The 14,676-nt window shown below is 36.5% G+C and overlaps 1 protein-coding gene across 5 annotated transcripts in view; it reads left to right on the forward strand.

Moving 5' to 3' along the window:
• The window catches only part of znf385d (zinc finger protein 385D), a 238,940-nt gene that overhangs the window by 136,802 nt on the left and 87,462 nt on the right, over positions 1–14,676 (forward strand). For 2 of the 5 annotated variants that reach the window (XM_051132060.1, XM_051132061.1), the window contains exon 1: positions 5,909–6,403. The exons of 1 other annotated variant lie outside the window; for it this stretch is intronic. In XM_051132060.1, the coding sequence (XP_050988017.1) occupies positions 6,379–6,403 (25 nt within the window). In that variant the 5' untranslated portion in view covers positions 5,909–6,378. Of the gene's footprint in view, positions 1–5,903; positions 6,404–14,676 lie in introns of those variants that run through there. 2 more of the 5 variants (XM_051132062.1, XM_051132063.1) reach the window with 2 other exon arrangements.

The raw sequence follows: 14,676 nt of genomic DNA on the forward strand, positions 1-14,676 counted from the left end.
TGAAATGTTTAAAATCAAGTGTGAATACAGAGAATTGGATTTTTGAAAACAATTGGACCTGTTGGAAATCCTTAAAGGTCAGCTTATGTTTCCATCGGAGTTTGTTGGTTTTTCTCCATTTTTGCTGATAGAGCCTCACTTTCGTAAACTTGTCAGAAGTCTTTATTTGCACGCCTTTTAAACACATTGCTTTAATTCAGAAACAAATGAGGCGTGGGGGTATCTTTGCACGATTCAGCTGTAAATTATTTATTTATTTATTTATTTATTTATATTAAAAAGCCATATACACTAACTAAATATACACTAAAGATTCAGCAAGTAGTTTATGTAATTAGTTATTTATCATCATTATTATTTTTATTATTATTTTTTTATTAGTAAATGTTCTGATTCAGCAAGTAGTGTGTGTAATTAATTATTTGTTATGCTTTTTTTTAATAGTAAATGCTGTACTGAGCAGTATTCAGAAAACAAGTAAACAGTAAGCTGTTAATTAATTAATTTTAGTAAAAAAGGCAAACGCGTAGCTTACAGCACATTTATTTATTTATTTAAAATGCCCTAATGAGTAGGATTCAGTAAGCAGTTTGTTTGTTTGTTTATTTATTTCTTAAAAATAGTATACTGAGCAGGATTTAGCAGTTTATTTAATGTTATTTTTTTAATAACAAATGCTTATATGTACTATACAAGATTCAGTAAGTAGTTTGCTTGTTTGTTTGTTTGTTTATTAATTTATTTATTAAAAGCAGTAAAAGCCATATTTACTGAGCACGATTCAGCAAGCAGTTTATGTAATACATTTTTAATTAAAAAAAAAAAAAAATGAATACTGTATGTATTGACCATGATTCAGTAAGCAGTTTGTTTGTTTAGTTATTAAAATAGTAAATGCCATATACTGAGGAGGATTCAGTAAGCAGTTTATGTAATTAATTTTTTATTATTATTTTTTAAATAATAAATGCTGTATGTACTGAGCAAGATTCAGTAAACAAGTAAACAGTGATCTGTTTATTTTATTTATTAAAAATAGTAAATGGCTTTTTTATACTGTGCAGGATTCAGTAAGGTAGTATTAAAATCTAAACATTGCCTGTGTTGATTATTGCAGCGTTGTGGGACGCAGCACTGGTTAGTCACAGAGAAGTACGATAACTCTGCTTTTGTGTGTCTCAGATTGCAGTTCCTCTGTCACAGAAAATGGTTAGAGCTTCAGAAATGCACACAACCTCCCGGAACCTGCCAGCTGATCAGATAGCAGCGTAACTAATGAAAAGCGTCATGAAAGTGACAGAGAGATTAATGAAGTTTCCCATGCTGCACTTTGCATGTGGTTCACCGTGGGCTCCTCTGGGCACAGCTGCTGTTAAACACTATTCATGGTGACAAATAATGCACCATCTCAGCAGTGACACCTCTGAGTCAAGGTTAAAAAACACATTTGCCAGCGTGGACGAGCGGAGCCGGTTGAGGGAGGCTCTGCAGCTATAGATACGGAATAAATTTATTTACTCACAGCGGGCTGGAGGCGGGACGAGAGCCACGAGAGCGATTGGGAATTCGGGATTAATTGAAAACATCTGTGCGACCATGCAAAATATCTGCCGTCTCCTAGCTGCCGGCGAGCCTAACGCGCATCCCGTGGAGGCAATGAGTTTTGTTGTTGCTCTTTTTTTGTTAGTGTTTTGTTTTTCCTTTCTCTTGAACTCCGTAAGTGGATGAGAACGTGTTACGATCTGCTTTCGCTCTGCATACATGTTTGTTTTGTTGTTTGCAAGCAAAGCCTCTGATTTGTAGGCAGTACATGCGGGCAGCTTTCAAACGGTCAATTCCTCCTGACCTTCAGAAAGAATTACAGTGAACCAATCAAGGAAAGATCTGAGCGAGAGCCAAGAGGGGAATCAAGGTCAAGTGTACGTGTTTTTTTCTGTCTGTGAATGACATATTCTCCTTAGGTGTCCTGCCATAGACTGAAATAGTTTGTATTTAGATGCATACAGGCTAAACTTAAAACTTTTTGCATATTTAGAATATAAAAAGCATTATTTGTGGTGTTTAAGGCCAGCGTCACTATTATGAATTGCATGCATCGTGAAAAAAATGTGCCATTACTTTACTAAGCATTTAGACTTTTGTTCCCCTAGCAAATATTAACCAGCAAAACAGGGACCTGAGCCATATCTGGAGACTTGAGATAATTTTTGCTAGTAAGCAACTGCTGCAAACCACCCACAACAGAGCTGCAACAGATCAGAGCACTCTAGCAACAACCTTGCGATCAGCTAGAGTTCTCTAGCAATGACCTAGAACATCCGACCGCTTAGCAACAAGCCAGAGCACATTTTTCTAATGTAAATTAGAAAATCATACAGTATACTGCTAATATAAAGCAATGCCAAGGTCTCTGGTTAGGATAAGTAATATTTACATTCTCTGTGGTTGAGTGAGCAGTCCGTGGCAGTCTTCTGCCAGAGATTTAGAGACTTGGTCAATCCAACTAATTTTTGGTGAATTTTTATTGTTGTCATGAGACTGGAATTTTGATCCCCTGAAAAATATCAGCTGAATTTGTCTAGGATGTATTGTAGCTCACATCAGTTTTCAGATTTGCAAACATAGTTGTGAATGGATTTGGATGGATCTCTCTTTGTTTCATCACATCCTAAAGAATTTTTATTGCGGTCACAGGCCAAAATCTCAGGAATTAGTCTCTAGATGAGTGAAGGGCAGAATGTGCATGTGGACCAATCGCAAATCCTGTCCTTCCTGGGCTTGGTACCAAAGGTCATCGTCTTGCCCTCTAAGAGGTGTCTGGTTATTGTCTTAGCATCTTTATCTGATGGCGTTGGACAGTTTGCATATGTTAGTCCATCAAGATCCAATCAAAATGCAGTAAAACTTTGTTCACTCTTGTGCTCAAAGAAAGGCCCCTCCATAAACTGAGCCCTGGAATGTGCACCGCAAGGAACACCATAGCAACCACCTGCAACAGTCTAGCAATCATCTAGCAACAGCTTAGCAACCAGCTGGAATACCCTTGTAACAACCCTGAACCATTGAGCAACTATATAGCAATGCCATAGCGGGCACACAACACTCTAGCAACAGCATCTAATCCACCCAGGAAAACCATCAGCCACATAGCAATGTCTTAGTGACCAGACAGAACACTCTAGCAACAAGCCTGAATAGACTAGCAACAACATAGTAACAACTTGACAACCATCCAGAAAGCAGAAGCAACCATATACTGTTGCAACACTATATCGAGTACTCGGAACACCCTATAAGCAACGACGTAGAAACCAGCCAAAATACCCTAGTAACCACTTAGAATAACCTAGCAACCATTCAGAACATGGTAGCAACCACATACACAGAACAGTGGAGAAACCACTCAGAATACCCTAGTAACTACCCAGCACAACATAGCAACCATATAGCAACACCATAGTGACCAAACAGAACGGAGTTAAAACAATCTAGAGCAACCATCCAGAACATGGTAGCAACTACATAGCAACATCATAGAAAACAGAACAGTGGAAAACCACCCAGAATACCCTAGGAAACACACCTTACAACCTAGTAACCGTGCAGAACATGGTAGCAACCATATAGAAACAACATAAGCAGGACAGCAGAGGAAGCCCTAGCAACCACCTACAGCATCCTAGCAGCCATGCAGAACATGGTAGCAACCATATAGCAACAACATAAGCAGGACAACAGAGGAAACCCTAGCAGCCACCTAGAACAACCTAGCAACCATGCAGAATATGGCAACAACCATTTAGCAGCACCATAAACACCAAATAGAACAACCTAGTAACCATAAAGCAACAACATAACAAACAGAACAGCAGAGAAACTACAGAGAATACCCTAGTAACAACAGCTTACAACCTAGCAACCATGTAGAAAATACCCCTAAACAGAACAGCAAAAAATACCCTAGCAACCTTTCAGAACATAGCAACCATATAGCAACAACATAACAAACAGGACAACAGAGAATACCCTAGCAACCACTTAGAGCATCCTAGCAACCCTGCAGAACAAGATAGCAACCATATAGCAACAATATAAACAGAACTTTGGAGAAACCACCCAGAATATCCTAGTAACCACCCAACACAACCTAGCAACCATGCAAAATATGGTAGCAACCAATTAGCAACACCATAGAGAACAGTGTAGAAACCACCTAGAACAACCTAGCAACCATGCAGAATGAGGTAGCAACCATATAGCAACATCATAACAGACAGAACAGCATAAAAAACACAAAATACCCTAATAACCACACCTTGCAACCTAGCAAGAAATATAAGTAGCAACAAAATAACAAAAAGAACAGTAGAAAAATCACCTAAAATAACCTATTTACCACCTAGAACAACATAGCAACTATGCAGAACATGGAAGCAAATATATAGCAACAACATAATAAACAGGACAACATAATAGCAACTATGCAGAAAATGGTTGCAACCCTATAGCAACAAACATAAACAGAACTGTAGAAAATAACCACCCAAGCAACCACCTAGCTCAACGTAGCAACTGTTCAAAACATGGTAGCAACCATATAACAACATAAACAACGCCATAGAGACCAAACAGAACAGCGTAGAAACCACCTAGAGCAACCATATACCAACAATGTAACAAAAAGGACAGCAGAAAATACCCTAGAAACCACCTAGAACAATGTAGCAACTTTGCAAAACATGGTAGCAACCCTATAGCAACGAACATAAACAGAAGAGCAGAAAATACCCTAGCAACCACCTAGATCAACCTAGCAACCATTCAGAATATGGTAGCAACCGTATAGCAACAACAGAAACAGTGGACAAACCACCTAAAATACCAGAGTAACAACCTAGCAACCATGCAAAACATGGTAGCAACCCTATAGCAACAAAAATAAACAGAACAGCAAAAAATACCCTAACAACCACCTAGATCAGGGGTGCCCAACCCTGTTCCTGGAGATCGACCTGCCTGCAGAGTTTAGTTCCAACCCTAATCAAACACACCTGTCTGTAATTATCAAGCGCTCCTTCAGATCCTAATTAGCTGGTTTGGTCAGGGTTGGAGCTGAACTCTGTAGGAAGGTCGATCTCCAGAACCAGGGTTGAGCACCCCTGACCTAGATCAACCTAGCAACCATTCAGAACATGGTAGCAACCATGTAGCAACAACATAAACAGAACAGCAGAAAGAACAGCAAAAAATACCCTAGCAACCACCTAGATCAATCTAGCAATCATTCAGAACATGGTAGCAACCATATAGCAACAACATAAACAGAAAAGTGGGGAAACCACCTAAAATACCATAGTAACAGCCTAGCAACCATGCAAAACATAGTAGCAATCCTATGGCAACGAACATAAACAGAACATCAGAAAATACCCTAGCAACCACCTAGATCAACCTAGAAACCATTCAGAACATGGTAGCAATAATATAGCAACAACATAAACAGAAAAAAGGAGTAACCATCTAAAATACCATAGTAACAACCTAGCAACCGTGCAAAACATGGTAGCAACCCTATAGCAACAAAAATAAACAGAACTGTAAAAAATACTCTAGCAACCACCTAGATCAACCTAGCAACCATTTAGAACATGGTAGCAACCATATAGCAACAACATAAACAGAACAGCAAAGAAACCACCTAAAATACCCTAGTAGCCACCTACTAGAATGGAAACCAAACAGACCCCCCTGGCCATTGTTGAGCAACACCACAGCCAAAAAAACCCTAGTATTGTCCTGTCAAATACTTTTTTTCACCATGACAGTGACTTCTTCTGCAGCAAACCAAAAGCTCACATTTTCTTGCTAGATAGATTATTAAACTAGAAATAAAACTCTAGTTTACTTTATGAGGACATCACCAGATAACTGTGAAGAAAGAGAGAGAGAGAGAGCATGATAGATGAAGTAGGGAGGTGCTGGAAGAGCGAACGAGAGATAAGAGAGAGAGGGAGCGAGAGAGAGAGAGCGGTGCCTGAGGAACACTCAGACAGAACAAATGAGCAGCCGCGGCTCGACTCCCGCCAGAGACGCTGATATCGGCACGCTGGAGAGAGCTGCTTCACCAGGAGTCAGATTACAACCAGAGAGGATCAGCGTGCTCTGAGACACACGGCTGAGGACGGAGGTGCGAGAGCAAGACCGAGAGTTTCTCTGAAGTGGGATCTCAGTTCAAACACAGACAGAGAGAGGCAGACAGAAAACTAGCGAGGTGTTGTTGCAGTCCTCGTGGTCGCGATTCCCCACATACACAGATGAGATCATGGATTCACTCTTGACGGCAGCGGTGCGCGGGGACGCCTCGGGTCTGGACGCGTGATGACCATGGAGAGCATGTTTATCGGTAAGTCGAGTCAGTTTGAAAGTCTGTGGTTTTGTTTTCCAGGCTTCCCGTCTGGCGTTTCACAGCGGGGGTTTCTCGCGGGGACATCAGAGGAGCGCGGCTCGTGTGCCTCACCAGACACCTGATTTGTTGCGGTGGAGTTTAACAGGCGCCAAAAGAGCATGAAATCGTGAGCTACGACAAAACTGAAGGGATTAGGAGATTTTAGGAAACATGCGGCTCTGGTTCTCAGCGTGTTTTCTGGAAATGAAGCTTCCCGCTGAACGGATGATTCCTTTCCGAATGTGCGGAGGAACGGGAACAGAGCTCACTGCAGGAGATACAGCAGATCTGTTGCTCTGAGGGTTAAATGGGTTTTAAGTCATGGTTTTTGCCAGAACAAGCATTGGGATTGTTAAATGACATGTACATGAACTTTTAAGACGTTAGGTTTAAATTTGCATGAATGCAAAAGCCAAAGTTTGCATTTTTTAAAATGCTTTTTATAATTTTTAGGCAGTCCTGCACTGTAGCGAGTATATAAAAAAATAATGCAATTATTACTTCTAAAGAATGCATAATTGTAACTGTTTATAATAGTTTTATTTGAAGTATAGTATGTTACTCTGCTGCTTAACATGTCACACCATATCTACACCAGACGCAGGTGGCGTCCCATTATGCACAGCCACTAAATCACTCATGTGCACTGGAAACCTTGTTTCTATTTTTCGTATTGTATATTGCACAGACATTTTTTCAGTTATGCTTTATTTACACATAGTTTGTACTATGAATTTTATTTGTTGTGCATTTAAATAACTTCCAACTTAAATCAGATATCTTGATGTTTTTGGTCCCTGATGTGCAGCTTCGATACAGTAGTCGATGGGATGTGGTGCAACACCTGTCCTGTCCGACGTAGACGGGTTGTGTTCTAAAACCTAGCGAGCTGCCTACGTAGGCAGCATTTTAAGGCAAAAGCAAAGATACTTGGCCAAATTCTAAAACAGCATTGCATGCATCTTGAGCAGTGAATGCAGTCCCACAATGCATTGCATTGATCTTAGTGACTGAGATGGCAGACGAAGCATGTGCATATAATTCAAATGAAACCAAAGGTTAATAAAAATGTACTATTTTACCCAATATTTATTAGAGAGGCTTATTAGAGTATTGCATTGTTTGCTTAGTAACATGCTACCCAGAGTGCTGCCTATGAAGGGATCTCACTAGGGTTTGAAACAGACCCACTGTGTAATGTTAATCTATAAGGGGCCATTCGCACAGAATGTGTTTTTCCGTTCCACTGTGCCTCTTTTCCTTTGTTTTTCTATGTTAACACACTCTAGATGAACATCTTTGACCGTTGCGCTTGCATTTCTCAAAGGCAGCAGTTAAGTTAAAAGAAGTTCTTACATGGTTTTTCCCCATTCCACTGCCTGCGTCTTGCATTGTTCAAAGCAAAAACAAAACAGTGTAGGCATTTTGCATTTTTATACACTGACTGCAAACCTCCAGGGCTAGAATTTGAGCAATCACACGGGTGCCAATTGGGATCAAATCGGTGTTAGTTCTGGTACAAAAAGGTCAGTAAACTCTCTTAAATAGACTCCTTTTACAAATCTCTGAAATGGGCTGTTGAACTCCTGTGGCTTTAGAGCAGTGTGGATCTTGTTGTGATCTGGGTGATGACAGCAGAGGCTGCAGTGTGGTTAACCCCAGATATTTATTTATTTGGTTTATAACCTCAGATCGCAAAGCACATGGCTTGTGTTTCCTGACCACTGCTAGTTGGGAGTCACTTGTAATCAGCTTTACATGCATTGTGTATATGCATGCTATTTTTTTTTTATTGAGGCTTATAATTCTTCACTTAAATGATGAATCATACTGAATCCAGTGCACAGAATCACAACTGGTCCTTAATGGAATGTGCAAAACAACTTTATGAACTCCATCTGTGGCATAATGTATTGACTCATCCCTCAGTTTGTCAAAACAAACAAAAATTATGTTTACAGCGATGCACTTGCAATGGAAGTCTAAGATGTGGGGCATTCCAAAGGGATTCAGAGCAAAAACGTGTTGAAGCACTGTGCATGTTTATTATTTGGGTCGTTTAGTTGTCTCAATCATCCTTTTAGCAGTGGGACTACTTGTCTGGATGAATGTCTGGTTATGCGTTGTTGACGTTATTCCTGTGGGTGGATTTTCTGTTAATACATGAAGCAGTGTCCAGTCTGTCTTGTAGAGTGATGTCTTGTAGTCAAGTATCTGTTTTTTTGCTAATCAGTTGTCACTGTTTTTTTTATTTTTTTATTTTCCAGATCATTTTAAAGGGACAAAACGTGTAGCCTGAAAGCATGTTTGCAAAAATTATTATAAACATTTAATTCACCAAAAAAAATACATATATATTTATTTATTATAAAGCTTTAAAACTAAAAATTTAAAAATTAGAAATTTAAAATATGTGTGTTAATAAATACAAATAAAAGTATTATTAATAATAAGAATATATTTTTTTAATTTTGTAAAATGAATGCATGCCTGTTTTCAAACATATTATTTTTTATTTATATTATTATTATTATGTATAGAATGCATGGCTGTTTTTCAATGTATGTCTTTCTTTTCAGCAGTATAATGGTGTAGTTATGACATCTACCAGCGGGGGCAAACTGTGCGTGCAGCCAGCTAAACCTTGATTCCATAAATATTGTATAACTTTGCATGTTTTGTTAAAACATGCTGTTTTGTTAGACTTGGTGCTTTATTTTTGATATTTGTGTGTTTTACTGTTTATCCTAGTGCAGTACCTCCGAGACTTCCTTTGTAAGTGCATTGCTGTAAATAATGCAAGATTTTTTTGCTTGTTTTTGACTTGAAGGACTCGAAATTGTTGTATTGATCCAATCTTGTGTATATTATACACTCTTAGGATGTGTTTTGACTGACAGTCCAGCAGGAGAGACTCTGCTGTGTTTTGAGTACAGGTGTGTGTGTTTTTTGTCTGAGATGTAAAGGGACATGGAGAGAAAGCAGACTGGATCAAGTCTAGGAGAATCCTAGTGACGGGCAAACAGAGCGGATGTGATTAATTATTTACTTGCCATATTTGTCCTCCAGACATCATTTTTTCTCCCAGTCAGCAGCGCTGCGAGCAGCGAGTGCTGTTTTATGATGATGGGCACATCTGAACAGAGATATGGAGACAACGCTACAGGCAGTTTCTCTGACACACACACACGCACTCTTCTCTCCCCTCGGTTTCATTACTGCGAGCGCTGCAGCAGTGGGAAGCGGTGTGTGTTTAGCAGTGTTTCACAGAGCCGGTGGGTGCCGATAGAGTCAGTGAGAACTGAAACAGGTGGGTGAGAGTAAAGTTAAAGTTCAGGCTTGGAGTCATGGTTTTGAAACACTGCAGTCTTTTTTTGGCCAAATTCGATAATGTTGGGTTTCCATTACATCCTCTCCAGTAGTGTTGTCACGATACCAAAATTTTGACTTTGATACGATACCTGACTAAAATATCACGACACTACTACTGAATCGATACTACTAAATTAATTGAATAATAGATGATCCAAATGGAGATCATAGTTATTTTATCTATTACAAAAAAACATTTCATCCCCCCTTTAAAACAAACAAACAAATAAAACAATAATAATCACATGCCAGTGCCACTACACAGGATAATGATGAACAACTACCGAGCCTACAGCTATGTAGAGATCTTTGCTATATTGGTAAGTTAGCTTAAAGGATAAAGCCAAATCTTATTTCATGATATAGTCATTTTATTTCACAACAACAATTTATATCACGACATAGACATTTTTTGTTATTTTATTTTTGTTATTAATGATAAGAACTTAGATGCAAGTAACAAACTAAATGACAACTACAATAAAACAAAGACACAAATGAAATAAATTAGTTTTATTTTTTTCCTAAATTCCATTTGAATTTTTCTAGACTTTATTTTAATGGTTACATAAAAAAAAAAAATATCAAAAAACATGTCTGTTTAATTGAAATCATGAAACTTGCAGAATTTAACAGCAATTTATTAAAAGTTTAGCAAAAGTTACATGTTTTTAAGGCCCTATGAAATACGTTTTTCTCAAATCCAGTTTTGTTTGTGAATCTGTTTTCCAATAATTTTCTGGATTCTATTTTAATCGTTTCATTACATTTTAATAATCAAAAGCATGTCTAATGAATTTATAAAGGATAATTAGATTTGAAAAAGAATTAATTTATTATAGGCTATTTCTTTTTTTTTTTTTTTTTTCAGAAAATTTACAGTTTTCTGGTAAATAAATTCTGGTAAATATTTTTTTCTGGTAAATATTCCTTAAACATTATTTTAATAATATTATTTTATTTGTAGTAGTAGTAGTACTGTCTTTACATTAAGTAATATATTAATATATTTCTGACTGTCAGGTTAAACCCGAACTTTTATTTTGATGGGTTGCTGTGAAGACCTTTAGGGTCTTCATTATATGATGATAGTTTCCGCAAAAGAAACTGTAAAATGCTCATGAAGTGACTCTCAGAGCAGTTCTATAGATTATGTTCATGTGTTCATGTACTCATATATTGAGGCAGCAGAGGCTGAAATCACCGCGAGTGTCACGCGTATGTGTGTAGTAAACAAAACCATTCACAAACAGAGACACGCAGAAATACGGCTCTTTTTAAAATGCATTGTTAAAGTACCGGTACTGGTTTTTAAAAGCAGGGTATTGCGATACATTTTAAGTACCGGTATATCGTGCAACACTACTCTCTAGTTCATAATATATACACTATATATTGCATTTATGCATATATGTTGGCTTTTCATTGTAATTTGATATGTCAAACAGCTGTTTTTACATTCAGCACATTTCCATCCAGTGTTTTTATGCACATTTTGGGATATTGCATAAACAAATGCTGTGGGGAAGCACTTAACATTTAATTTAACATTTTGCAAAAACACATTAAAAAATGTATGCGTTCGCTTGAAGAGAGAACCTTTTTTTCTGTAAGAAGTTATGCGCATAAACTATGCAAACACATTTACCAAACAAATTCCTAGATGCAAAAGGTTAACAGGTAATTGACTGGTAAGAATCACATAAGGAAATCGTAAAGATTCAGATTCCAGATAATGACTTAACTGTATAATAATTTAAGTCAAGTCACCTTTATTTATATAGTGCTTTATACAAATAAACTGTGTCAAAGCAGCTTTATAGTGTCAAACAGGAAAATAGTGTGTTGATAATGCAAGAAGACAGTTCAGTGATGGTTCAGTGATGTCATTATCCAGTTCAGTTCTCTTCCAATAGTGTTTGTGCAATCAAGCCGACAATATTGCCAGAAATGAAAGATCCCCAACTAAGCAAGCCAAAGGTGACAGAAGCGCAGAACCAAAACTCCATCGGTGTCAGAAATTGAGAAAAAAACATGGAGAAACCAATCATGTTGCACATCTGGTTGCGTTTGGTTTTGTTTTGATTTTCTGTTCTGATCAAATTGACCTGGAGCCTTACTAACAGTGATCTTCAAAAGACAGAAGTTAAAACATTCTTAAAGGGGTCATCAGATGCTAAGTTCACTTTTTCATGTTGTTTGAACATTAATGTGTGTTGGCAGTGTATGTACAAATCTACCCTATAATGATAAAAATCCATGCAGTGGTTTTTAATTAATCTGTAAAAATAATATCACCTTTTTCAAATTGAGCCGTTCTCAGATGCTCGTCGGTGCGCCTTTCCTTATAACGTGGTAGTTAGGAAGTTTAGGGGCTAAACGCGGCCAAATGCGGCTAAAGTAAACAAGCTCATCATTCCACAGAGACAAGAGAGGGGCGGGTGAGCAGAGCTCATTTGCATTTAAAGGAACAACCCCTTAGAATGAGATGATTTTTGCAGAGCTGATTTTGACAAGGTAAAAAGGGTGTTGTTTTACAAAACCATTGAGAATTTTTAATCAAAGTATATTATAGATTTTTCATTAAGACCCTAAAGAATCATATCAACTTGTGGAAAATGGGCATCCGATGACCCCTTTAAGAGAAATTCTAAGAATGTACAATTCTTGAAACACACTCAACTTTAAAGTCTTAAGAAAAAAAGGATTATATTGTTGAAGACTCAAATCGACTCAAAAACATCTCTCAAAGTTGTCTATTTTCACTGTCTGCAGATTACCTTAATAATCAAAATAAGCAGGCGCATTATGTTCATCACGACCTCTAATTTCATTTAGATTGATTTAATTTAAACTGAATTTAGGAATTTAAATTTATAAGATTTGTCTTCTGAACGTTCTTAACCCTCTGGTGTTCCTTGTGTTATGGTAAAAAAATTACAGTTTTTTTTTTAAAAATTAAATTTATCTACTGTATTTTACGTCATTTGATAATGTTTTTTTATTTATATTTTTGTATTTTTAGTGGATTTTATGGTACTTTTTGAGCATTGACCTGAACATTTCCAACTTAAAATGCCATAAATCTTGAAAGCTTCAGACCACAGATTTGAGTTTGGTCTCTTTTTTTAAAAAAAAAAAAGAAATATGGCAGATTATTGCTAAAGTTAAAAAAAATAAAGTTATAGAGGTTAGCAGAAAAACTCACAAAAATGTTTTTACATTTTATTTGAAATGTATGTTTTTCAAAACATGTTTTACTCTAAAGCTGTGCAAAAGTCATGAAAGCCATAAATCTGAACAAGTTGTGTTCCAAATTTGAGGTTGATATCGCAAAAAGATGAGCTTTTAGTCGAATTTAATTTGGGCGCAGTACCAAACGCTTCAAAAATGACAATAATATAATTTATGTAGTATATTTTAGTTTAATATTGTTCTTGTACATTTTAGTGGATTTTATTATACCACTAATTTATATTTATAATTGTAGTTATGATCTGTTTAGTACCTGTTAACAACTTTTGGAGCACTGACCTGAAACTTTAGAATTTAAACTGCCGTAAAACTTTGAAAGCTTTGGAGCAGGAGCTTAAGTTTGGTTTCCTTTAACAATGACACATGGCAGATTATTGCTGAAGTAAAAAAAAAAAAAAAGCTATAGAAGTTTATTATTACAAAAACACACAAAAAATACTGTTTTTAAATTTCATATGAAATATATTTCCCAAAACATGTTTCACTCTAAAACTGTGCAAAAGCCATAAATCTGAACAAGTTGTGTTTCAAATTTGAGGTTGATATCACAAAAAGATTAATTTTCAGTAAAATTTTATTTGGGCGCAGTACCAAACACTTCAAAAATGACCCCTTTTTTTAGATTAAGTTTATGAACTGTATTTTAGTTTGATATTGTTTTTTATTTAAATCTGTGTGATTTTAGTGGATTTTATTATACTACTAAATCCATTTAGTACCTCTTTTTGAGCACTGACCTGAAAATTTCCAACTTAAACTGTCTAAATCTTGAAAGCTTTGAAAGCAGGAGCTTAAGTTTGATTTCCTTTTAAAAATGACACATGGCAGATTATTGGTGAAGTGAAAAAGCTATAGAAGTATATATATATATATGTATATTGTGCCTTTAATGGATATATATGTATATTGTGCCTTTAATGGACAGGACAGTAGAGAGACGACAGGAAAGTGCTGGGCGTAGTGAGGGGAACAGGATAAGCAAAGGGCCTCGAGACAGGATTCAAACTCAGGTTGCCGCAAGCACAGCTGTGCTATATGTCACCGCACTAACCACAAGGCTATTTGCGCCGATCCTAAACATGTTTTACTCTAAAACTGTAAGAAAGCCATAAAAGACATACATCTTAACAAGTTGTGTTCCAAATTTGAGGTTGATATCACAAAAGGATGGATTTTAGTGGATTTTATTATACTACTAAAATATATTATATTTATAATTATAATTCTGATCCGTTTAATACCTGAACACCACTTTTTAAGTATTGACCTGAAAATTTCCAACTTAACCTCTTAACTGATGAAAGCTTTGTAGCAGGATCTTAAGTTTGGTCTCCTTTTAAAAAAGACACATGACAGATTTTTGCTGAAGTGAAAAAAAGCTATGGAAGTTTATTGTTATGAAAAGTGCACAAAATACTGTTTTAAAATTTCAAATAAAATATATGTTTTGGAATATTGGAAAATATAAAAATTTGTGTTCCAAATTTGAAGTTGATATCACAAAAAGATGAATTTTCAATGCAGTTATTTTTGAACTTGAATGTGAAACACTGTTTTTAAAACCTTTACCAAATTTTGTATCATTCCGATGAAGGAAAAAAAAA

The sequence above is a fragment of the Labeo rohita genome, chromosome 16, assembly GCF_022985175.1.
Source record: "Labeo rohita strain BAU-BD-2019 chromosome 16, IGBB_LRoh.1.0, whole genome shotgun sequence".
NCBI classification, from domain to species: domain Eukaryota; kingdom Metazoa; phylum Chordata; class Actinopteri; order Cypriniformes; family Cyprinidae; genus Labeo; species Labeo rohita.